Source organism: Pavona decussata, unplaced genomic scaffold, assembly GCF_977016875.1.
Source record: "Pavona decussata unplaced genomic scaffold, jaPavDecu1.1 SCAFFOLD_207, whole genome shotgun sequence".
In the NCBI taxonomy this organism is placed as follows: Eukaryota; Metazoa; Cnidaria; class Anthozoa; order Scleractinia; family Agariciidae; genus Pavona; species Pavona decussata.
Window position 1 is genome coordinate 1,515,001 of NW_028145612.1, and position 25,277 is coordinate 1,540,277.

Below are 25,277 nucleotides of genomic sequence, written 5' to 3' on the forward strand. Positions count from 1 at the left end.
AGAGTAAGAGGCCCTCTTGTTTAAACGCCTCAAGAATTCGCTCCCCTTATGTTTAATATTGAACCTTGATTTGGAAACGAAATTTATGCTTTAGGGTTTTGGTGGGGGGCAGAGGTGCAAATTTTAAAAGCATTTTAAGAACGCATCCAAGGTTTGCGTGACTTTCAGGAAAATAACGTACCGATCCATTTTATTAAAAATGTGATCATTGGATAATGGTTTTGATTGGCTTAGCCGCCATGGTATATCAGACAGTAGATAAACAAACAATATAATTTTCTAAAAGTGAGACGATAATAATGACAACAGAGCTTAAAAAGCTGTGTATTATTTCGACAAGAAAACACAAAAGTAGCATAAACTAAACCCTATACTTTTCATGGGTGAATCTCCACCTAAACCCCTGACCTAAAAAACAACTACAGTGTATCAGGTTTAACGTATTTTTTTTAATTTTTGAAGTAATAATAAGGGTTTATTTTTATCAAATATGTGCCTTTCTCCAGGACTAAACGTTTCAACCGGCCACTGTGCGTGCCATACGGCCTCAGTAATCTCTTATTCCAAAAGGGTGGCTATTGCAAAGATATACTTGGAAATCTACCGGTGTATGGAAGCAGCCCATTAGAGCTATACGTAAACGAGAGGAAGATGCGTCGCTATCAAATAGCCACGAACCTTTTTCACAAAATACAACAGAATTTGACAAAAGAGCAGAAAATTATTAAAGACAAGTTCTTTTGGGTCCGTCAAAGCTGCCTCAAGAAGGTCGATGACATATATTGTCACCACTACTTCAAACGCTGCTACTTCTCCTCCAGTCCTCAGCCAGTCTGCAGGGAAGCATGCGAGGAGTTAATCTTTAAACAATGTGATCGAGAGTTCGAGATGCTGACAGTTTATAATCAGGAGGGGTTGAAAACCTCCCATTGGAAATATTGGGATATCATTAACTGTACAATTCTGCCATTTCGGAATGAATCGAGCAATTGCTACTATCCTGACAAGATACGAGGTCAGTTTACGAGGTATAGAAAGAATGGGTTTGTGGTATGAGGTAAGAGAGGGAATTTAAGGACAAATAGATAGGAATGCACAGGAAGGCACCAAGGTGACGAAAACGCCTCAAGAAAGGGGCTTTCTCTAGCTTAAGGAGTATTTTACTAGTCCTTTCGGTCTGGTCAAGAGAACGTGCTTCTCTTGGTCTCGTATAGATTTTGACCATTTTGGTCTAAAATATATTATAGTTATCAAACAGTGAGTACAAAAGATAGTATGAAAAAAAAATACACATTGATATATATCGAAATAGACAGTCTTTATCGTACATTCCAAATCCTTAGGTTCTGTAGGACGAACAATAGTTCTGGACATACGTGGCACATATTTCTACATTTCGTGGTCTTCCGTTTTTAAAACAATGAGAAATAATCTGCCTGAGAAAGGAAACCAGAGAGGCAAATTTGTTTCGTGCCCGGTATTTTCTGCTGAAATATTCGGCTATACGTTGTCTTTTTACAGCAGTTTTTTACAAGAAGAATTGAATGGATTGGTCATATGCTTCAGAAAAGTGCGCACTCAAACTTTTGTTTAAATACAAAATATTCTTTGGCGTTGCGATCGTGGCTGGCTTAATAAACCCTGAATTTATAAGAATTTATGCAGAAAGGTCCAAGATCCAGTGGAAGACACATTTATAAATTGTCTTGATTCACATTGATATACTAACGATTTCTTTGTTTTCACTGTATTTTTATATTTAGAAAAACTCGACGTCCTTGAGAATGAAGGTGAGATTATAAACTGTGATGTAAATTCATCTTTCCTGATTTCCAACAGTCATTGTACATAACGGATGACCTTTGTATCTCAGGAGATTAAAAGAATTAGAACATAAGTTTTCCTCCACATCTGTTTAAGGCACACACGGGACTTGGTGGTTCTCAGGGTCCAGTTCTCTCCGTATCCTGGCCCACCAGCAGATTGTTACATAGAGGCGGTTCTTATGATCTTTCTACGTCTGCACCGAGGGTAACGGAAGAAGATAAAACCCGCTTGGAACAAGATCTGCTGGAGAGCAAGGTTACGGAGAGAACGGGGCCCTAAGATTATCCAAGCCCCGTATGTGCCTTCGACAGAAAGAGTTTTATTACGAGTGTGAAAACACTTCGGTTGTTACGATACTCTAAAAAACTACATTGTATAATCAAACCAGTATATAGGAATGGATTAATTTCTCAAAACCTGCAAACGAGTGTCTAGTAACTAGTAAACTTCTCTATAAATTGGAGACCACTTTGGTTTTTGTGTTTGTACTTGTGAAGCTTGGAAGCCAGCACCGACCAACTACAAAGACAAGCTTATAACCACTTGGGGTGGCTCATCCATGTTTTCCCTCGCTTGTCACTGGTTAGAAAGCCGCGATCCTTTTTAGTTAAATTTCGTATCCTAGGTAACTCGGGCTTAGGGTCGTACTATTTCTTGTTACAGACTGTTTTTATGGAGACGGGCGTGGCTACCGTGGCAACATAAGCACCACAGTTTCCAGCTACACATGCCAGTCGTGGGATGCACAATACCCCCATAAACACAAAGTGCTCAATGGAAGTCTTTACAAAGAGATCAGAAATAGCAGCAATTTCTGTCGCAATCCAGGAGGATTCGGTTTGTATGGTCCGTGGTGTTTCACCACAAACAGGAACGTGCGATGGGAGTACTGTGGTGTACCTAAATGTCCCAAACAACGTAAGTAAATTAGATTGCCAGAACTATAAGGCTCGCTTAGAAGTTTAATCGCAGAAATGGTGGTCTACTACCATGATGTTCACCGTCATCATCATCATCATTACATCATCAGATTACTTCACTGGTAAAATGTGATTGCTTCATTAAAATTCTGTAAATTGATGGGCAGGGAAAAGAAAGACCATGGAAATGAATAAACTATCAAATTTTATTTTAACCTTCTATTTTAGAGCCATAGGTAACACTCGCTGCTGTCTACGGCCCCCTTTCTCTTCCCTAAAAGAAAGCCAGTATAGAAAATCGGAAAAAGTTTGGAACAGAGATCGCTCCATAGGGATTAAGGTCACTCTGCGAAACATAAATTTGTTAATGTACTTACTGTTGGCTCAAATTTATGGTATTCATTGACGTACGTAAATATAGCCCTTTCTGGCGGCTGGTACATCGGAGGACAATGACCAAGGCTGAAAGATTGTCCAAAAACAATACAGTTGGCCGAGAAGCCGTGAGAGTAACTAAACTGAATCTGCAATTTTGAGGACAATCTTTCAGCAGAAGGCATTATCACCTAATATAGCAGCAAACCGGAAAGGTTTTTTAATTTTCTTAATTTCTGAATCGCGCGTGCTCTACTGGTGAAAAGAGAAAACAGTCAGTGTTGGTACGACAGGGTTGCAGGCAAATAAATGGAAGCTGACTAGTTTACCAGATTTTTTATATAACTGTGATAGATTGCAACAACTAAAACCTAAAATTATGTCATTATTTCTTTTCTTTTTCTCCTCGAAAAAATTGAATGACGGATACCAAATCGGATGTCTGATAATCGACGTGTTTAGTCCAATGAGAACGCGCGGCAATTAATCAGTTTCTTATAACAATACCAAATAAAAGCTTCCAAACATGACCTTTGTATCTTTTAGCGCCTTCACATTCGCCAGCCGATTTCCGAGGTCACAACTTGAGCTCAACAGCCATTAAGATCTGTTGGGGAGATCTTCCAAAGCCGTTCGTAAATGGAATACTTCTTGGTTTCCACGTAATTTGTAAGAGACACAACTCGTCAAACAGTCATTTCATGGATTTAGCGGCTGGTTATCGTAACTGGGAATTCACCGGACTCCAAAAATTTACAAATTATAGCTGCCGCCTGAGGGCTTTCAACAACTTTGGAAACGGCACATGGAGTGAAGAGCTGGAGATTTCAACTGATGAGGATGGTATGTTTATTAGACGTAGGAAATCGAAACTATAGATGTTGCGGTTGTGTTTAAAATTGCTGAGTGGCTGACTAACTGATTGACGGACCGACCAAAGAACGTAATTAAAGAACTAACTCACTGACCTACAAAAAGGTCTACAGGCTAGTGACTGATCGTCACAAGCTTGTGGGAATAGTTCAGTAGCTAAACGTTTGTCGGAATAGTGGCTCACTGTTGTCTAACTTTCAGCCTTTTTGGGCCCGTGGTCTAACCCACAGATTGTCTATCCATATTTATGTTTTTCCAATTGACTGAATTCCTAAGTTTATGTATCTACCTGCGTTTTAAAAAACATACCTGCACTTAACCTTCGCAGAGACAAAAACTTTAAGCCTAACTTTGTCTCCAAACACTCCTCTCCCCACCCCTCTGCTTTTCACACAAACTTTCAAGTCACCCACCTGCCCTTAGGCCACACTCCAGGCTTCGTGTCAGCGAGTGAGCCAAATGATTATCAACAGCGCTTGGCTCTATGGGGGAAGTCACAAGGCAAGAAGTAACTCTGGTCTAGGAAAAAGAGAAAATTGGGCGAAATGAAGGCCACAAAACCCTCCCTCTCCACACCGGAGCTTTTGACACACAACTGAGAGCTACCCCCTAGCAGGTAGCCCTTACCCTGGGCTAGCCCACAGACTGGTGCTTGACGGCAAGCCCCCTCAAGTTTAGAGATCTAGCAAGCACGTTTTTACAAATTCGCACAGATATAAAAGAGGATATTACACGGTTATTTTATTGATTGGTAAAAACAATATTTTACGAAAGAGAGCACGAGTAACTAAAATATTGTTTTTAACACGAGAAAATAAAATTCATATCTTCAAGCCACCGTGTAATTTTCTCTTTATTATATAGACAATTCTATCGCTCGCCATTTTTTCACCGACTGTTTGCACAAACAACCGTGAAAAAGAGGGAAATGACGTCATCAATATCCTTGCTAGTGAAGATATGTCACTCAGGTCCCGGATGTAGTTTCGTATGAATTTTACGAGTGGTGTATTTTCCAGCAAAACAGTCCTATCTATATAATATATTGGGGATAATACGGAATATCGTCACTTTTTGTTTATCAGGTTCCTATAGATTCACGTTTCATTAAAAACAACCATGCTAAGCACGAGACAATTAATTGTAATTGTATTAATTGTAAATATATTAGAAAGAAAGGCAAATAAACTTCAAACAATGTCAACAGTAGGCAAAAACGTACATAGGATGAAATGGTGAAAAATTGTTTAAAAAACTGTGTATCTCTTATAGTGCCCAGTGCTCCACCTGAAAGTCTCAAGGCCTGGAATCTAAGCTCTACTAGTGTCCAAGTGCAGTGGGGATCAATTCCCTTTGGGAAACGCCACGGGAAAATACTGGGATACAATGTGAAAATAACATCACAACAACAGAAACATGGACGAAGAACCTCGAAATACAACTACACAACATCAAGGTCATTGAAGATCAGTGGACTTAGGAAATACTGCAATTATACGATCACTGTTTGTGCACTGACTCGGCGAGGAAAAGGACCCAGTCGGGTGGTAATTGTACAAACAGATGAAGATGGTAAGAACACACTTGTCATGCAGGCAAGAATGTTTGTTTATTTGTTTGTTTGTTTGTTTGTTTGTTTATTTATTAAGGGTTAGTGGGTTGGCTTGGTATGTGGTTCATTAATAAAACAATTAAAAACCAATTACAATATAAATGATTGGGTCAAACTGGCTTGGTCTACAGAGAATTCATTTAACTTCGGCGAATGGTTCTCAGAAAAGGCAGTCGCAGATTATTACGTGGTTCGATACAGGAGTAAACGTAATCAGGATTGTGGGCAACAAGAACAAACAGATTTATTCTTTGTCATAAGTACTCCTCACGACAGACAGTTTTTCGCTATATAAATCTCGGCACACTCCCTCTTCACTCCATTCAGCAAACAGCTTCCTGAAAAATCCAGCCACAACACCTTGAAACTGATATTCCCCTTGATTAGCCACTTAAAAACTCTGTTCACATAACTTTTTCTCTTTCACATTTCTTTCAATAAGTTCGAGTCCCCGACTAAACAACGTCATAGAGGTATAACTATTTGAGTAAACTCCTTACTGGGCTTCAACCCCCTACTTATATAATTGTACAGTAATGTTCTTAAAATTTCTAAGAAAATATATCTCTAGTAACACTGCATTATCGTTTACTATTAAGAGGGGCACATACCATACGACCTATCTACGACAACACAAATTGATATAATTATTAATGTTGCCTCAAAAGATCGTTAGCTATCAACGAAACGTAGTTGCATTCCTTTATACGAAATAGAGTAGGTGAATGCAAAGTAAGGTGAAAAGTTCACATAAATATGCTCAGCAATGAATTAATGCTACTCGAGTTTTTATTTTCTAGTTCCAGATCACCCACCAACGGACATTAAAGCATTAAGCTTGGGAAAAAATGAAGTTCATATTGAATGGGAACCAGTTCCCCTAGAATATACCAATGGAGAGGTGCCTGGATACAAAGTGCATTACGGTGACGTCAATGCCATGTCACGCTCTAACAGGATCGTACCGTCATCTACAGACACTCGTTTAAAGATTTCAGACTTAAAACCTAATACCAATTACAGTTTCCAGATTCTTGCGTTCACGGGAAAAGGAGAAGGCCCCAGAAGTGCAAACTACTTCGCTAGAACTGAATCAGGTACTAGTACCTTTTTATATGGAGTATTTAACAATTTTGTTTTTGTATTTTATTGCATGATTTTTTCACTGTAATACATTGGTAATACATTTAGTAGAAAAAAAAAATGAAATAATGAAATAAAACCAAAACACGCATATACACGCACTTACTCTCACTGCACGCATTATTGTGTCAACTGGTGCTTTTAAAAGGCATAATTCCTGACATAATAGGTGTGATTTTTAATAACACGTTTTATTTTTTCCCCATTTCATATTATGAACATTTAATTTGTTGCTAGACTTTGCGATTTCAGTTTCCACTTGAAAGTCATTTTCACTCTGGGGATGAAAGCTTTCAAACGGGGTTTTGTATTCGGTTGCTCCTACAATGATAGATATACTGCTTTGCAATGAGAAGGATGTGATTGAGAAAGAGAAAGTCTTCTTTTTGGTTCCAGTTACGAAACAATTTGTCGGTATCGGAGAAGGAATCAATGTTGACATTGAGATTTTTGAGCCATAATGTGAGATCTGACCCGAACTTCGAAACCTTAGGGTAAGAAATGAAGAGCTGTTCGAAGGATTCCTTCACATCTCCACATAGAGAACAGATTGAGGAAGTTTTAATACCAATTTTCTTAAGAAGAATATTTATAACTAGGTATCTGTTTAAAATTCTGTATTGAAACTCTCATGTTTTTGTGTCAAGTGTTACCCGGAAAGGAAATCTATATATTTCTTTCTAATCAAAGTTGACATCACTGTACATAGCGTTGTATCTTGACTGAGCCGTTGGTGAAACTGTGACTGATTTTATCTCGTAACGCTTGGTAAACGATGCTAGATTTTACTTCACTGATTTATACGTTACAGTATTTCCGCTTACGTGTAATTGAGCTTCCCTTTGCAAATTAAACGGTTGAGTTTCAACATAGTTAGTAGAGGTTTCAATAAATACGTACTTGTCTTTAACAACTAACCGGCGATATGTCTAACTCTCTTAATCTTTGTTCTGTAATAGGTTTGTTATTTTGGGACATTATGACTCCTAATTTGATTATACCTTTATTGGTTAATCTTCTGTTGTAGATAGACATACCATTTATACAAATAAACTTGTTGTTCCATATAACAGTATTGGTTAATTCACCTATAGAGACGTTGCACTCGCTTTGCTTGGTCACTGCGGAACATTCCTGAAATCAATTAAGTCTTTCTTCATAAAATTTTGGCAGTTTGATGGGTAACTTTTTTTTTTTCAAATGAGTTCAATAACCACACTTATTATATGGCTGGCTCCGCGAGCGGACAAGATGAGTCAAATCCTGCGCTGTGATTGGTTACCCGAGCGGCAAGATGGAGCTATCTTGCCCGCTTGGGATTACCCGTTGCCCGTCCTCTTGGCATCGAAAGTTTAATCCCAACAAGAATGCAATCTTTTCTTCGATTTTCTCGTTGTTTTGGGGGAAAGCGCTCACTAAAAAGTTCGGTAAACTCTCAACATTTACCTAAACGAAAGGAAAGAGAATGGAATCGTCCTGGTATAGTGAAGATTTTGTTTCAGCTATGAATGTGAGTTGAATCGGTGAGTTGCTCTGCGTGTAGTATTTTAGATAGAGTTGATTTTGTAAAACTTATTGTCTCAAGTCGAGTGCCAAATTGATAAGTTCTCTAGGTTTGCAATGACTTTCTTTAAATCATAGCGTAGTGGAAGTTGCGTTAAGTGTTTAGAGCAGTTCAGAAAAGTATTTTTCTCAAGTTCGCCGAAGAAGCTCACGTCTTTAATTTAGCCGCGTCTTGCTTGTTGTAAACAACAAAATCTTATCAAAGTTTCGCCCAGTTTTCTGACTTACCCGCTCTTTTTTTCGGTTTATGTTTGCATATAATCTCGAAATCTATTGTTTCATTCAAGAATTAATGATTGGAAACCGAAAACTGTGTAAAAATGTTTATTATTTACGCCACCGCGCGATCGGCTGAAAATGGCGAGTTTGCCGGGTTCTATTCAAATCTTCCCGCTCTTGCGAAAATCTTAATTTTTCGTCCTCAATAATTGTATACTCCCTTTAAGCCATTATAAAGTTAGAGCCCTAAGATAATTTAGGATTGCTTGTTTCCCACGATTACATGCTAATCCAAAATGCACTGAAAATAAATCTTGCACCGGACGGCTATGAAGAATTTCTTTCCGAGCAGAGCAGTTTCATGTCCCGTTTTGTTTTGTTGTTGTAGTTTTAACTTGAAGGTAAAGCCATATAAAAAATCCTTTATTGACAAAGCTTGTTCGGTCAAGATGGCTGGATATTGGCCTCGTTCTTTTTTTGCGTTTTTATGGACCGAGACGAAGTCAAGGTCCATAAAAACGCAAAAAAAGAACTTGGCCAATATCCAGCCATCTTGACCTCACGCTTGGTCAATAACGCATATAAACAGTTCAAAAACCACACATCAGTTCAGTGACAGTAGACCTCAATTGTAAGAACAACTATGGGTGAAGTGTTCTTATTTTATTTCATTTGGACATGTAGGAAGAGAGGAAGGGGAGGGGGGGGGGGGGAAGGGGTTTGGGGTCAATGACAAATCAAAAGTTCAATAACCACAGCATCAGTTCAATAAACACGCACCAGTTCAGTGACAGTAGACTTCAGTTGTAAGAACAACTATAGAAGGAGTGTTTTTTTATTTCTTGCCACAAGTAGGAGGAGAGGGGTGAGGGCCTTACGGGGGCAAGGTCCATATTTAGGGCAGGCAGAAAGTAGGAATAAACGAAATAGAATCTATATATTCACATATAATGGTAACAGAGCTTCCACGGACGTATTTAAAAATCCAGTGTCCATTTATCCATTGCTTGTCATTGTAATCATGTTTAGCATCAGCTGTCTAATTATGTAGCTACTTCTTGTACTTGGCTGCTCTTCCTGCTCTTCTGTATTGCTTGTGCATCAGACCAATGGAGCAAAAACTGAAAAAACCCGAAGCGCAAACGAACGAACCAGCGGAAACCCCAGCGAACGAAGAACCGAGCCAGCGAACGGATAGCCGAATGACCGAGTTAACGACCAAACGGTCCATCGAATGCGCACCGGCGAAAACGGGCGAACGAGAAACCGAGCGAACGAACCAGCGATAGTAGATGAACAGCTGAACGACCGAGTGGACAGTTCCCCTGCCTCCTGCGCGTTTATGAGGATTGATTTTCTGATATTCTAATGTAAACTTAAAAGCGCTTAACTTTTCGGAACGAGTGAGAAGCGATGTAGCTTTAGTTCTAATTACTTTAATGTTAAGTAAATATTGAAAATCTTACGCACGTATCAGTAGTGAGCTCACCAAAAAGAGAATCAAGAAAGAGCATAGATTGACAAAAGCAAAACAAAGCTCCACCTGCTCAGAAGGTCTGTCATTCTCGTCAGGGGCACAGTGAACAGACCCGGTAGAGAGTTCAAGAAACGCCAAACAACAAAAACACGAACGAAATATGTAAGCGTTACGGCGAGGGAGAAAATTTTGAAAAAAATTCAGGGTGAATCTCTCTACCACACGTTTCAAACTGCGGCACCACAGCTGGCCCTACGTGCCTGAGCTGACAACTATCATTCTATGCAGTTTCAGATTTCAATACATTGACAAAACTAATGATTATTTTGTACCTGAATAGTCCGTTTCACGAAGATTTAGAGCAGCTCCTTCAATTAACTGGCATTAAATCCAATGCAGCACATCAATTCGCCATCTGATGCAGCTTATTTATCAGTTCAGTTGACTTGAAAAGCAGTTTTTGTAACAAGAAACTAAACTCTTAGGAAGAACGGTTGAAACATGTAAAGAAATAGGCGACAAAACGGTGAAAAATTAAGCTCACGTAATTTATCTGTACGCGCGAATTCAGTTCAAACGGTATCGTCATCAAACTAGTGCCCAGATCATCCCAACTTTTAGGGCGTGATACATATTGGTAGCGCGCTAACTATCTCCCTCCAGGCATAGTGAAACTTATGACAAAAATAAATTTATAATCAGCAATTAGATATGAACTAGGAGCGGAAATGCAAAGTGTCTTATTAAGTTTATGTTGCTAAATATATATTCACTTTAAATCCCTGAAAGAATAAGTGCCGTGAAAACAACGACTGTATGACTAAACGGCAATTAATTTATTTACGCATGACATCAATTTTGTCAGTTTTAGTAAACTACATCATAATATATAACCAGCAAAACGGCATCTTTTACGAAATTGACAGTGCTACTGAGACAACAATGGTAACGATTTTTAATTTTTATGGAGCTATGGACCTTCAAGGGTGTAATTATATCATGGGTAAGTCACACAAAAAACAAAATACAGTAAAAGTTTAACAACCATGATACCCCGCCCGGAAACATCCCTATCTGTTTTTACAAGTAACCCAAAGGGATACCTGGCGCACAAGTGCAATGACCTTCTACAGTAAAACTATTGTATGAGACAATGGACTGACAGATCGGGCGCACAGCGGGTAGTTTCGGGGAAGGACATAGTTGCCATGTGCCAGAATAGCCCAGCATATGAATTCAATCAGTTCAAAAACCACACATCAGTTCAGTGACAGTAGACCTCAATTGTAAGAACAACTATAGGTGAAGTGTTTTTTTTATTTCATTTGGACATGTAGGAAGAGAGGAAGGGGAGGGGGGGGGGAGGGGTTTGGGGTCAATGAAAAATCAAAAGTTCAATAACCACACCATCAGTTCAATAAACATACACCAGTTCAGTGACAGTAGACTTCAGTTGTAAGAACAACTATAGAAGGAGTGTTTTTTTATTTCTTGCCACAAGTAGGAGGAGAGGGGTGAGGGCCTTACGGGGGCAAGGTCCATATTTAGGGCAGGCAGAAAGTAGGAATAAACGAAATAGAATCTATATATTCACATATAATGGTAACAGGGCTTCCACGGACGTATTTAAAAATCCATTGTCCAATTTATCCATTGCTTGTCATTGTAATCATGTTTAGCATCAGCTGTCTAATTATGTAGCTACTTCTTGTACTTGGCTGCTCTTCCTGCTCTTCTGTCTTGCTTGTGCATCAGACCAATGGAGCAAAAACTGAAAAAACCCGAAGCGCAAACGAACGAACCAGCGGAAACCCCAGCGAACGAAGAACCGAGCCAGCGAACGGATAGCCGAATGACCGAGTTAACGACCAAACGTTCCATCGAACGCGCACCGGCGAAAACGAGCGAACGAACCAGCGATAGTAGATGAACAGCTGAACGACCGAGTGGACAGTTCCCCTGCAGCAGAGAATAAAATTACCACCGACAGATTTTAGATAACTGGAAAGGATGGTTTTCCAAGCACTTGGCTCGTCACTTCCGATTTAACAAATTGCGTTCTTTGGTTTTCCATGTTTTACCCGCCACCAAAACTATGAAACTATGAAACTATGAAACTATGAAATTAGAATGCCAAATAGGTTTCCCAACGTTCTTAGTAATTCTTGCGTGAAAGGGTCTTATCATTAACGGTGTTTGTTCCATATAGTAACTCTTCCTAGATGTGAGAACACAGTAATTGTTCATTTTTACTCTATTTCCATCATCTGTATAGCAAGCAATCCGCTATGGAAAGAACCTGGAAAGGAAACCAAACATTAAAATACTGTTTGACTGACGTCGACGTTGAGGATTAAAAAGTGATGAAAACGATTTGAAGTCGGATTTTCAATGCCTCATCAACCACCATCAAGTGCTTAATTCAGTCTTTCTTGTTGTTTTTGTTGTTGCTATGCAGGGTTGTTTCACAAAAAAAATTAAGAACAAGTCTTTGCATTTCATTCCCAGACGAAAATCCATCCCGCGAAATCGTGTACCAGACAAGTAAGCCATCCAACAGTGCAACAGGTGAGACTGAAGAATACGAAGAAATCCTAAGTTTAGATGTGTTGTGGCTATTGTTTCATGACAATGACCCACTGTTGGAATAACAGTAGCCTTTTGTTTTGAAACAACACTTCAAAGGCATCTTAACTTCGGAGGCCTTCGTGAACCTGGCCCCAGTCTTGTAAGTTAAATCGTCAGAGTCAAATTCATTTTCTTAAAGTCAACACAAAACCGGCTGACTTCTCTCACCTTCCATTGTTACAGGACCAATCACTGCAGCGGTGTTTTCTGGTCTAGTTGCCTTTGTCGCAGCTATCCTGGTGATTTACTTTGTTAGAAAGAGAAGGAAGTCCCGAATCACCACCGATGGAAACAGTAAGTGCAAAAAAGGAAAAGGAATTGTTTAATGGGAAATCATCATCATAAATCCCGACACATAGGGATTTTCTACCTCTGTCTATCGGCAAATATCTCAAGGTCATTCTGCTTCTTACTCAGGGTATTTTAAATGAACCAACATCCCAGGTAACATCTGTACCTCAATATAGCGGTGGGAATACAGGGGCTTTAAAACCTCCGGCTTATGTAACTGAAAAGCACATTTGGCAATTTGGTAGCCTTGTGGATAATGCTACTTCGATTCCCCATGATGGGGAAGACATCCACCACAAGATTTAGCTGAATTTCAGACAAGGGACCTGTTTTTATGGAGAAAAGGTGCTCGGTTGCACGGGTCAACCTTCTTGTCAGGTCAACGTTTACTGAGCCTCTGCTTAATTACTGATAACCTCAGTACGTTTCTTTCTTTTGAATTTCTTTAGTTGATTTACTCACCGCTATGACTGCTAACTTAGCTCTATCAGTTTTGGTTGCCATTTAAGCAACAATACTCGTCGGTTAGGCGGCTCAAATGTCTACAGCGAAAACGTTGTCTCGGCAAGCTACAGATCAGCTATAACCCCATACAAAAAGGTCGTGACACCTGAGCGCCTCACACCCCCTCTCCCCTGAGCGCAGCAAAGTTGACAGTGCAAAAATTTGGGCTCTCCAAGGGAAACACGTTTATATTTTTTCAACTTGGCTTAAGTGTCTCCTAGATTGTTGTCTGTTATTATAGCATGCCAACCGGGTCACCTAGCTGACTGGAAAACATTCCGTTTCTCATATAAACAGTTAGCAGAATTTTGTTAGGAAATTTATGAAACGTTAGCTCGCCTAGGGTAGCTTGGTTAGACGAGTGAACCTTCTACCCGAGACAACTTTACCTCATACGAACTGATCCTGAAGGCTGCCGTTTTTGAAACTGGACTCTGTCCAACTCGGTTTGCCTAACGTGATGACTTGACTAAACATTAAAGACGAACAGTGGTCAGTAAAAGTATTATTTCTGGCCTTATTCGACGCAGTCTGCCATTTACTTTGAATGCCGGCCTCCAAACGAAAAGTGCTTTCATTCATCTTTCAGGTTTAAGTTGTCATTACGCCATTTCTCCGCCGGATTGGATAGAACTAGCCATCGCGGCCTCTCGTTGCCATGGGTATGAGACACTGGATGATCATGACGAAAATACTGCCATGCCAACTGCGCCTCGTCAGCCTCGTTACCGTAACATCACTTCTAATGGATCACTGGACCTACCACCAAACCTGAGAGATATTTTTCTGGAGTTTGAACAGTTGTATGAAAACACGAAGTACAAACGGCTGAATGGGTATGAAACAAGCTGCTCACATAACATAGGACAAACTTATAAGAGGCTTTCTCTTAATGTTGTAGCCTTTTAATATCACTTTTCTTTTGAGGAATCACTTTTGTCGGTGGTGCTTGGACGGATTCATGCTTTTATAACACTGGGGCGGGGGGGGGGGGGGGTTTACTTCAAGTAATGTGAATCACTCAGCTGTAGATCAAGGGCGTGCTGTAACGTGGGAATCCACTCCTGTTGTGACTATTTTCGGGCAGCTTTGATGAGAAGAGTGTACGTGCGCCAAGGCCACTTCATCGTCATTCATTTATTCATTCATTCAATTTTTGTGATAAATTTACGTAAGTTTACGTATACCAGTTATAACGTAAACTGTCCGGGATTTAACTATGAACAGCCAATAAAACCTAAAGACATGTCGGGTTTTTTGTTTTTAGGAGAAGACGATCTCTTGGAGGAGCAGTGGACGCACGAGGCCATCCCGTGTACGATAAGCTTCAGAGAATAATTTCTCCCACTGCTTCTTGCCGAGGCAACACCTGCAACCACGAGGTTCAAACAACGACGACTGCAGAGTCTTCTAAAGAACAACTGCAACACCACTCTGTTAGTTTGGGTGAACTACGAGAGTTTGTACAGGCTCTTCAAGGTGGTGAATGCAGCACAGAAATGATGGAAATGCATGCTGCGAAACAGGCAAGGCCTCGCCATCGCCGTCGCTTCTCTGTTGACCTGGGTGAGGTAAGAGAGTTCATTGCTCTCACGGAAATGAGGGTATCTGCTACAGATGAGAGCAATTCATTAGCTGAGCAGCAGTCAGGAGTGGAAAAGGGCAATCATAACTAATCAAGTTTCTGAGCAAGGAATATCAAGCGCATGTTATTATTCATCGAGAAGGTTACCAGTAAAAGTTATCTTGAAGTATAACAAACACTCTTATGGGATCTTGACTTGGAGTTAATAATTGCCGAGAAATAATACAAATTGTATTTTTGTCCACATTAGGTTTATTGTAGCAAGTGTCTCAAATAGTGAGAATTTTAACATTGTAGTTCTGTCACTAGAAAAGGTATATGACCGGACAGGTTAATGTTGGATGGTCTGCACTGTAAATACAAAACACCTGTTTCTGCCCCAAAGAGCCAATTTACCCTTTGTAACGTTGGTCACAACTTTGGGCAAATGGTGCTATCAAAGTTCATTTCATCCCAATCTGGGACTCATTATAGCCTTTGGACGCATTTTAGACCTTAGATTAGAAATATTACGGCCCTTTTTAAAGTGAGGCAAATAAGCGCTCGAAACCCACTTCTGCCTCCTCTGCGACTCATTTTATCCCTTTTTTGGTGCATTTCAGCTCTTGTGATGAGGCTATTTTGGCCTCAATTTAGGAGAGGTAAATAAGCCCTCAAAATAGCTGTGTACTTCACTCACCAAAACGGCCCCAATTTTGGGGTCAAACCCCAGATCTTTTGAATAGGCCATTTCCATGTTGTTGTGAACCTCACTATAACAGCGAGACTAAGCGGAATGCTTTTTATTTGAAAATTAGTTGAATTTGCATATTAATGAAACTAATTTTCATAATAAAAACTTTGCACTTAGCCTCGCTTTCATAATGAGGTTCAAAGCAACTCGGAACTGGCCTATTTACAGAGTGGCTAAAACAATGTGTACATACATTATTATCGCTAGAGCTCATTTAGAGTGGTTTTCGATTGACTATTGTAATACCAAACCAAAGTAGTTCCTCTAACCAATCACAACAGACGTTATCAACACAATGAACCAATCAGATTTCGAAGCAAATACATGTAACCGGCGTCAAGCGCGGAAAAACGCGTGCGAGGAAGTCACAATTGGTTTTGGTTTTGCTTCTCATTGGTCGAGAAAATGGCGCAAACTTTGCCAACCAGTCATAAAGCGCAGCAAAGTAAAACCAAAGCAAACACGAAATTACTTTCGACACTCAATTGAAAACCACTCTAATTGCTATAAGTATTAATTATCCGCCTCGATAAGCCTAGAGTACTTGTGGATAACCAATTAAAGTATATAATCTTGCTGCGACATGAAACAAATGTTGTTATTGTATTTAGCATCGTATCTAGCAACGTACCCTGCGAACAGAGATCCCTTCGATCTTCCTAGAAAAAACGGGAAGAAGAAGGAACCTCTGCTAACCGCCTCGACTTTCTTTGATCTATCGCTCATCCATAGAAACGGATGAGTCAGTCCAGTTTGAAACCGGTCACACCAGTTTCATTCAATAACGCATACAAAGTCAAAGAAAATTGCTGAGTTATCAAGGGCCCGCTATTTATTGTTTACACTCGTCTTAAGACAAAATGGCTGTTGCTTCTGCTTCTCAACAACGCCGTGAACAGTGCTCTCAAAAAAGTAAACGTCCGCGGAATAAATAGTCAGACAGAGCACCAGTCAAAGTCCTTATTTCATTTTATGAGTGGTAAAGATACGTTTCTGTCTCTTCCGATTGGACATGGGAAATCGCTTATCTATCAACATTGTCCAGTTGTTGCACAGGTATCCCAAGCTCGATGATTTGTGTTGACCTTTGCAACGTAAACTTCCGCGTCACGTAATTTGGTCATCAAGATGATCGTTGCGGAGTATATATGGAGAGAGAAACCGCTGGAACTGAAACTCTAAGAAATCGCTTCAAATCTACCCAGAAACCACACAGGACACAAAAGGAACTATAAAGGACTTCAGCTGACAATTTTTTATTGAAAAATCATCTGTAATTTTACCTTAAATTTCGGATACTTAGCATGCAAAGTGGATTCGGAGGATCTAAAATTAATTACAATTACGGAGAAGAAATTGTGCTTCGAGGACAATTTGTTGTTTTAACATGTCGGCGAGCACGCGGCATCTCAACTAGTCAACATTTCATGACGCAAAGCGTTTTAGCGGAGGTTGTTTGACCACGCCTTTTCTACAAAACGAAGGCCTTATTAATTTCTTACCTTTTGGCACATGACAAAGCGTTTCGAATTCAGCGAAGGTCTTCGTTTTGTAGTTTGACCAGGCCTTTTCTATAACACGAAGACCCCATCGATTTTGCATCCCTTTTACTCTGACAATGCGTTTGATAAGCCAACAGTCCTCCCTCTGTATCTTGACTTTAATTAGTAGGTTCTTCGATCTTCGGGCTTCGTTTTTGTTCGTTTTAGAGCCACTCCGTAGCGAATCGAAACGACCGGCAACAGCTGATTCTGCCGCGGACCCCATCTTTGTTCAAACATCTGACGCTGACATACAAGCAGACATGATTTCTTACGGAGAGCCCAGGTAGCGAAAAATTAATTCCTGGTCACAACAACACGGTTCAAACAATGAAAAAATATAAATTTTTAAACCACAGCAACGCCACTTCATCAACAAAACCTGTGAAAGAAATTTCTGAGGGTGACCGAAGGGGCGGGATTCGCAATTTGCTAATTTTATATTCTGCGCCCAGACAGCACACACGGAAGGCTTGACCGCAACATATTGAATTGGGACAGCCATTTTGTAGTTGCCATACTCACAGACTGAATTTTTCATTGTTCATTTGGTTAAATTCATCGGTTGCTATTCAACTTCAGGAATGCATAACTGTTTTTGAAATGGCTTTGTATCACGCCCTCGAGGGAACGAAGTGTTATCAGCTGTCATCGATATGAAAACAATCAATAACTGATCGAGACTAAACGAGTGGTTTCGAATGTTTCCGAATGTTTTCTGAATTTCCTGACGATTTTGTTAGGATTTAACGATACTGAATCAAAGACTGAAACAAAGTTTTGGGTCAGAAACTCGTCAGAAGACAAACAGGCCCCAACAAAATATATATCACGGTACTTCATTTAGATTTCATGGGAAAGCTATTGACAATGTTTGACTGCGAATTTATGTGAAAGTCAGGAGAGCAACTGTTTTCTGATTACATAACTCCGCGAAATATTAAACTTTATTTATTGCTAGCTTACCATTTAATCTTCTTCCGTCTCAGGTTATGAGTTGCAATAGTGATCCCCTTCATAAATTGTGAATGCGCACATGCGCAATGAACTAGTTATCGCGATGTGAGGTTTTTTTCATTTCACTTGGTCGGTGGGTTGTTAGCTTTAAATAAATTTAACCGGAAGTTAATCAAAAATATAAAATATTCATGAGTCAACCTATAGTGCATGAGTTCACCATCAGCCGCCATTACGGGACAAAGAACAAGGACGTAAAAGGCTAACGGTTAAATAGGAAACTAAAACTTCAGCTTCGCAATAAATTTCATTCGGCGTCCCGGTGTGAGCGACAAGATCGAATCACTAGAACAAATGTAAACAGTGAAAGTTTTCTAATGCACACCGACAATCATCGCTTGACGTATTTCTAAATTTACGTTTACTTGAATAAAGAAAAAATAGCAACTTTAACAAGATTGAAAGCTTCTTCCGGTGTTATAAAACGCTGACAGAAGCCGTCATTTGCGCGTAGAAAGGAACATTACCATACTGAAACAGGAAGATTTTGGTCACGTGCTAGGCAACCAAAATCGTTCACATGTATCAAGATTCATTCGGTAAGAACACAACGCGAGGAAAAAAATTACGTTGAAAAACTGGACGCTTTTTTTGTGGATTGGCAGGCACGTAAAACCACCAAAAGAACGTGTACGTCCACCATTGCGTTGCATAGCGTATCGAAAGGAATCAGAGTGCGTGTTTAAACCCTCCCCGCTAAACGATCTAACATTGTTGTACAACATTTGTTAGTTCAACAATGTTGAAAAGCCGGCTATACGCTTCAACATTTGTGAAATGTTGGCCGAAATATTTGATCAAAAGCAAAACATTCTTTGAACAAATAATGTTGAACGCACGTCTTCAAACATGGGGTACTAAACGTTTCAACATTATTGAACTAACAAATGTTGTACAACAATGTTAGATCGTTAAGCCGGGACTTGCAACATGTAATTGTTTTGCGTGTTAAGCAAATAGCATTATGTACATAATGCATTCCCGCAAAACGGCATGGCGTCCACGAATCCTTGTAGCTTAGTTTGATACCAGTACCGCTTTTAATACGGTTACCCGGCTATTCACATCTGCATTCACGAGTTGGTTCAATGGAGCCTTTGATTCGTTTAACTTCCGGTATAAATTCCTAGGTCGGACAAACACAAATAGAAAAAGTTAAACGCTCACTCATTTTCATTCGGGTAGTCACATTTATAATGGTAATTAAACTGAGTGGAGCGCAATTTGGTCTGAAATCATACGTGCCATTTCAAACGAAGTTCAATTACTACTCAGTATTACACCCATTTTGAAATCACACAGTTTTTTTTGTCAATTTTAATATCTTTTTATCCACTTCAGGAAACCCGGGTTTTAAGTGTTACTTCTATTTCATTTTCATTTTGATGGGCAAAAAAAGGATGCGATTTAGAGGAAAAATAGTGCGTCTCGTGAATAAATTGCACTGTTGAGAACCAATTAGATTGCAACGATAACCAGTGATTTCAAAATGGGTGTATTATATTATATAATCTGAACTGATGAAGGTTTCACTGATAAACTAAAACAAAATAAACCATGCCAAGCCAGAGGCTCTATTTTAGGGATTCATGGAAAACTATACGCGTTAGAATAAACTAACACCTCCTAACAATTAAGCGATAGTTTATTATTATTATTATTATTATTATTATTATTATTATTTTGTTTATTTATTTATTTTTCACACGCTGAACAAGGTAAAAGAAACAAAGCAACCAAAAATAGAAAGAGCATCAGTTTCGGCTTCCCAAGCAAGCGAGCGCTATAATTTGTGTAGAAAGTAGAAGTGTCTGTCTAATTTAAGTATGGGATTGTCTTAAAAACTTGCCAAAAGCTTTGGTTGGAGTATATTTTTATCCGCTGGATAGCAACTTATCTACTGAATAAAGTTATCCGCTCTTTGAACAACTTTGAACAACTTTGAATAATTATGAACAGCTACTGTGATGTGGAAAATCGCTGGACTGAAACGGTTCAGACTTGGCAACGGCAACTTAGCTTCCTGTTGGAAACCTGCGCAAGTACTAATTCTGCGTCAACCAAGGTGAACTGATGTCTCTGAAACCCATTTTTAGCTAACCAGCTTTGGAAGTTAAATGCTGAAGGTTTGTTGAACGCAGCTCATTCCCTTTGAGCGAGTCCCATGCTAGGTAATTACTGCCAAACGTTGCAGAAACGACACCAGTCGCCTTTCTGGGGAGCTATATACCTTTCAAATTTGTGACAAAAACTCATGTTGCACCGTGTAAAATGGATTTGGACGCCATGATATCGCAGACGATATTGACACTACTTCTTATCATCGGTACGGTTCTCTCTTCCTCAAAGTCTACACTGTAATGTTTTGCTCTGTCTTATGTGCTCTGTTAGCTCTGTAGCGTTTAATTTGCCGGCTTCTAGGGGGTGTTCGTGGCACTTGTATTTGCAGGTTAATTAAGTAGATATCACTAACACTTTTCATTCTTCAAATGGATTAATCATTTCAGTAGAATTTACCTGTTTTGGGAATTGACGGTGTCATGTAATAAGGTATTTGAAATTAATAACAACGCGAATCGAGGACAATTTTGGATAGGGTAAAGAAACTTACCGCCAAAGCCACTTTGGCCCAAATACAGTGATAGTCAGAGACAATTCTGATGGCTAGCAAGGCTTAACGTAAAATATCCTAAGAAATGTGTTCAGAGGTTGAATTTGCTTGACCGAAGAAAACTGCTGTTAAAATCCTGAATTACCCCTGACATTGAATTAGGGGAATATAAATAATGAAAACTGAAAGGAATGTAGCCTTGGAGAAAGTAACGCTGCGCACTTGGACCTCTTGTTTAATACCCGGCGTAGCCAATCGAACTTTCGGTAATCGAACTCAATCGGACTTCAATCCTTTGATTGATTTGGAATCGAACATTATCGAACACTTCTTTAATCGAACAGAAACAAACTCCGATAGACCGACAGAGCTTTGTCTTTCGCCTGCGCTTTGTCATTCAAAACTGGTTTCATTTGGTTTCAAACAGTGTGTTGCGGCCAAATCAGATGTCGCAAGCCCTTACAATTTTGAAAGTGGTTGTCAAAGGCTATCACGAGTGCTCTTTCGCCGTCAGTGTTGGAGAAAAGTAGGTTGTTAAAAGCACTGTAATTTTATTCGATTCTATTAATTTTACAGTGCTTATGATATTTATGTCGTTTTGTTTTACTGCCGAAGGAAATTGAATTTATCGCGTCAACTAAGTTCGGAAATCGAACTCACCGAAAAGTTTCTGTTCGATTATGTTTGACTGCCGAACCAATCGAAAAACAATCGAATGATTGGAGTTCGATTGAGTTCGATTGGCTACGCCGGGTTAATATGACCAAAATTATTCAAATTCGGCGGGCAAATTTCATGAACCGTTTATTTATTTCCTATAACAGGGTAGGAGATTGTAATGTTTTTAAAAGACAAATAATCAAAGGATGAGACGGCTATCTGGGGTAATGATCACCGACATACTTTACGATCGGGTTAAAAGGGGTCGATCGTACTGAGTAACGACACCATCGATCTATTTACTTTCAGAAGCTGCAAACATCGTGGATGCAGCCATAATTACATGCGACAGGTAAGTGGCCCCTCTTGTTTAAACGCCCCAATAAATTCGCTTCCCTTTTGTTAAATATTGAACCTTGATTTGGAAACGAAATTAATGTTATAGGCTTTTTGTAGGGGAGAGAGGGTGCAAATTTTAAAAACATGTTAAGAACGCATCCAAGGTCAGGAAAATAACGTACGACCCATTTTATTAAAAATGTGATGATTGGATAATGGTTTTGATTGGCTTAGAGGCCATGGTATATCAGCCATTAAAAAAAACAAGGGACACGATAATAATGACAACAGAGCTTATGAAGCCGTGAATCATTTCGACAAGAAAATACAAAAATAGCATAAACTAAACCCTGCCTTTTCATGGGTGAATCCCCGCCTAAACCCCTGACCTAAAAAAACAACTACCGTGCATCAGGCTTCAGTGAAAATCGACGTTATAACGTATTTTTTAATTTTTAAATTAAAACTAAGGGTTTATATATATCAGATATGTGCCAACCTGCGATCTTGCGTTCATTTGTTCTGTGAAGCGCAAAAGATTAGCGGTCGGCGGTCGGGAGAAGGAAGAAAATAAGAACGCCTGATACAATTACTGCAGGAGTCGTCTGCCGCTTACGCGATGTTATCTGGTGTCATGCTTTTAATGTCAGATTTTGCTGGAAAGGAATACATCTTGAAAGGCGCTAATTCTTAAAATTCTAAAAATATTTTTTAACACTCAATATTATACTACGAAAAAGTTTATGATTTTAAATGCCAATTCTAAAATTTCTAAAAATACACAATGGCTTTCTCTTAGCCGAAAAGAGCTGAGCTCTCGAAATTAATATTTTCCCAAACTATTAGGCATAAATCGAGGAGATAGTCAACATCATGTTTCAACTTCTTTATGAATGCTTCAGCTTCATTCCAAGCGAGCGTCAAAAACTTCAGCTCGAACGTCGACATTATCATGCTGTATTAAACTTACCAGGTTGCAACTGTGTGAAACTTCATCGACTACCAAAACCTTCGTCTAGAGTAGATTGCCAGACCGTAACGCCTTTCTCCATCGATCACTCAGCCATTGTTTAGCACTGCCGTAAACAATGTCGACGTTTTCTGTCGACCTCGTCGGATTCCCCAATTCAGTGTGGCAGCAGTACACCCCTCTGTAACAGATCCACTGGAATCCGACCCAGTGGATTGTTTTCCCTTACCCAGTTGAAATTTTGCCTCCCCGTTGCCCAGCGAATATTTTGATTTTACCCGGCCATTTTTATGCTTCCCCAGTGACTGTTCGGTGTGACTTTTACATACCCAGCGTAGTTTTGCAAATGAACAAAAAAATAATAATCAAAATACAACAACAATCCGAAGCCGGTTTATAAAAAAATACTAACACGGGGAGTGAAATTGAACCATGTGACACTCAACTAGGTCGTAGGACTGGTGCCGATCGAACAACATGTCAAAGATGGTGGAAGCTTCAAGCAGTTCTACCTGTCCAGCAGTTCTAGTTCTGGAACGGAAAGCGATTCGTCCTCGTCGGACTCTGATGATTATCGCACTCGAAAACGAGGTCGACGTAGAAAAAGAAGTAAACATGTACGGGAAGTGGAAAAAATTAAGAAGCTGAAATCTAGCAAAAGTAAAACCTACCGGCGCAAGTCTGAAAAGGATCGCGACAAGTCTCGCCACGCTTCCAAAGGTGATGACCACGAGCCTATTCATAATGCTCTTGTCAGAAAAGACAATAGCGACAGCTACAGTCCCTTTTTGTTTTCTTTAAAGTCAGTAAATGCTTTTGCTTTATTCAAGACGAAAGTCTTAAATGCTTGCTCTGCTTGTCGAACGAATGCACAGCTTTATTATAATCACAGCGACTGCTAAGTTAATTTGAGTTCAGCCACGTGGGAATATCATTTGTCTATTTTCTGACGAGTCGCCAAGATTGTACAGTAACCGTGCAAGTTCAAACCGTCTCGAGTGCTGCCAGTGCCGCCTTGCGATCACCTGGATCTACAAGGACAAGTTTGTTTTCTTCCCAGCTATCCTGTTCATCAACAATATCAAGAGTCGGGCGGGTAAGATGGCTGCTAGACACGTTTATCCCGCTCTGTAATGTCTTAGCCGGGAAAGCCTACATGGGTTCTTCTTACTAATCCAGAGGACCTTCGGCAGCAGTTTGAAGTTTACGAGACTTGTTTTTGAAAGCTTAACCGTGTGTCTGAATGTCGAAACAGCAGAACGCTCATCAAGCTCAAGTTCGAACTCTCAACCTACTGACACCGAAGCGAAATCGCGGTGAGATGGACAACGAAGTCGATACAGATTCACCTCTGTCCTTAAAAGTCATCTTAGACAAACTTAGCGCGATAGAAAGCAGAATGGAGGATAATTTTAACAATCTGCACACTGAAGTATCAACCCTAAGATGGAACTCATGCAAGAAATGGAAGGTGTCAAATGTACAATCAAAGAGATCGAAAAATCCCTCGAGAATGCGTGGGCCACGATCGAAGATGTCCAGGAAGACTTCAAGACTCACAAAGACTCAAAAAGGACACATCAAGAAATGCTCGACCGCCAGTCACGGGAAATCAAGTTATTAAAAGAGGAGCTTGCTAAATCACAAGCTGAAACTGCGCTACTGAAAACGTCACAACAAAGAACACAAGAAAGTCTCGTTGCCTTAGAAGATTACACAAGGAGAGAAAACTTAAGGTTCATGAACATCCCCGAAGAGGCTGACGAAAATTGCTCTGATATAGTCTACAATATAATCGAAAATGAGCTAAAGATAGACCCACAAGACATAAGATTTCATGCTGTGCATCGTGTCGGAAAACCACCGTCGCGAAACAGTGATAATAACAGTTCGCCGCGCCCTCGCGCCATCATTGCAAGGTTCGTCGTGAGGGAAGACAGAGACGCGGTTTTTGCCGTTAAAAACCGTCTAAAGCATTCCCGACACTACAAAGATGCTTATATCACGAAAGATTATGCAAGAGCGATCCAAGAAGAGAGAAAAATTTTGATTCAAGCCATGTATGTTGCAAAAGAACAAGGATGTGACGCTAAAGTTATCAACCGAACCCCCTACATCAACAAAGAAGCTTTATTTACTTTTGGAATCAACTGATATATGTCACTCTTGCCAAATCCCATTAGAAGAACCGGCTAAAACATCTTTTTCTAAGCAAACGATCCTTCGGATGCATTCTGTTTGCTCATCCTTTAACGATTTGTGGATGAAGTCTTCATCTCCCTCGGCGGCCGCCATAATTTTGAAATTACACCGGAAGTCAAACATGCAACATGTAACCAGTTGGAACGTGGCTCAAATAATTTCAACCAATTAGACAAAAGTCCAGATT

The 25,277-nt window shown here is 39.8% G+C and overlaps 2 protein-coding genes and 1 pseudogene across 3 annotated transcripts in view; all 3 read left to right on the forward strand.

Moving 5' to 3' along the window:
• Positions 1-16,343, forward strand: part of LOC146460830 (uncharacterized) — a 52,344-nt pseudogene extending 36,001 nt beyond the window's left edge. The window contains exon 13 of the transcript XR_014857519.1: positions 15,348-16,343. The product of XR_014857519.1 is annotated as an uncharacterized LOC146460830 (transcript). The remainder of the gene's footprint in view (positions 1-15,347) is intronic.
• LOC146460833 (uncharacterized) overlaps positions 1-16,343 on the forward strand; it is a 17,816-nt gene extending 1,473 nt beyond the window's left edge. The window contains exons 2-12 of the mRNA XM_085087518.1: positions 1-3; positions 507-1,015; positions 1,764-1,790; positions 2,491-2,745; positions 3,669-3,965; positions 5,268-5,567; positions 6,408-6,704; positions 12,518-12,577; positions 12,821-12,931; positions 14,022-14,268; positions 14,700-16,343. The exon at positions 1-3 is cut by the window's left edge and continues 40 nt beyond it. Of these exons, the coding sequence (XP_084943644.1) occupies positions 1-3; positions 507-1,015; positions 1,764-1,790; positions 2,491-2,745; positions 3,669-3,965; positions 5,268-5,567; positions 6,408-6,704; positions 12,518-12,577; positions 12,821-12,931; positions 14,022-14,268; positions 14,700-15,108 (2,515 nt within the window). The 3' untranslated portion in view covers positions 15,109-16,343. The remainder of the gene's footprint in view (positions 4-506; positions 1,016-1,763; positions 1,791-2,490; positions 2,746-3,668; positions 3,966-5,267; positions 5,568-6,407; positions 6,705-12,517; positions 12,578-12,820; positions 12,932-14,021; positions 14,269-14,699) is intronic.
• Positions 1-25,277, forward strand: part of LOC146460831 (uncharacterized) — a 53,275-nt gene that overhangs the window by 18,226 nt on the left and 9,772 nt on the right. The window contains exons 2-3 of the mRNA XM_085087519.1: positions 20,480-20,634; positions 21,889-21,931. Coding sequence (XP_084943645.1) covers positions 20,580-20,634; positions 21,889-21,931 — 98 coding nt within the window. The 5' untranslated portion in view covers positions 20,480-20,579. The remainder of the gene's footprint in view (positions 1-20,479; positions 20,635-21,888; positions 21,932-25,277) is intronic.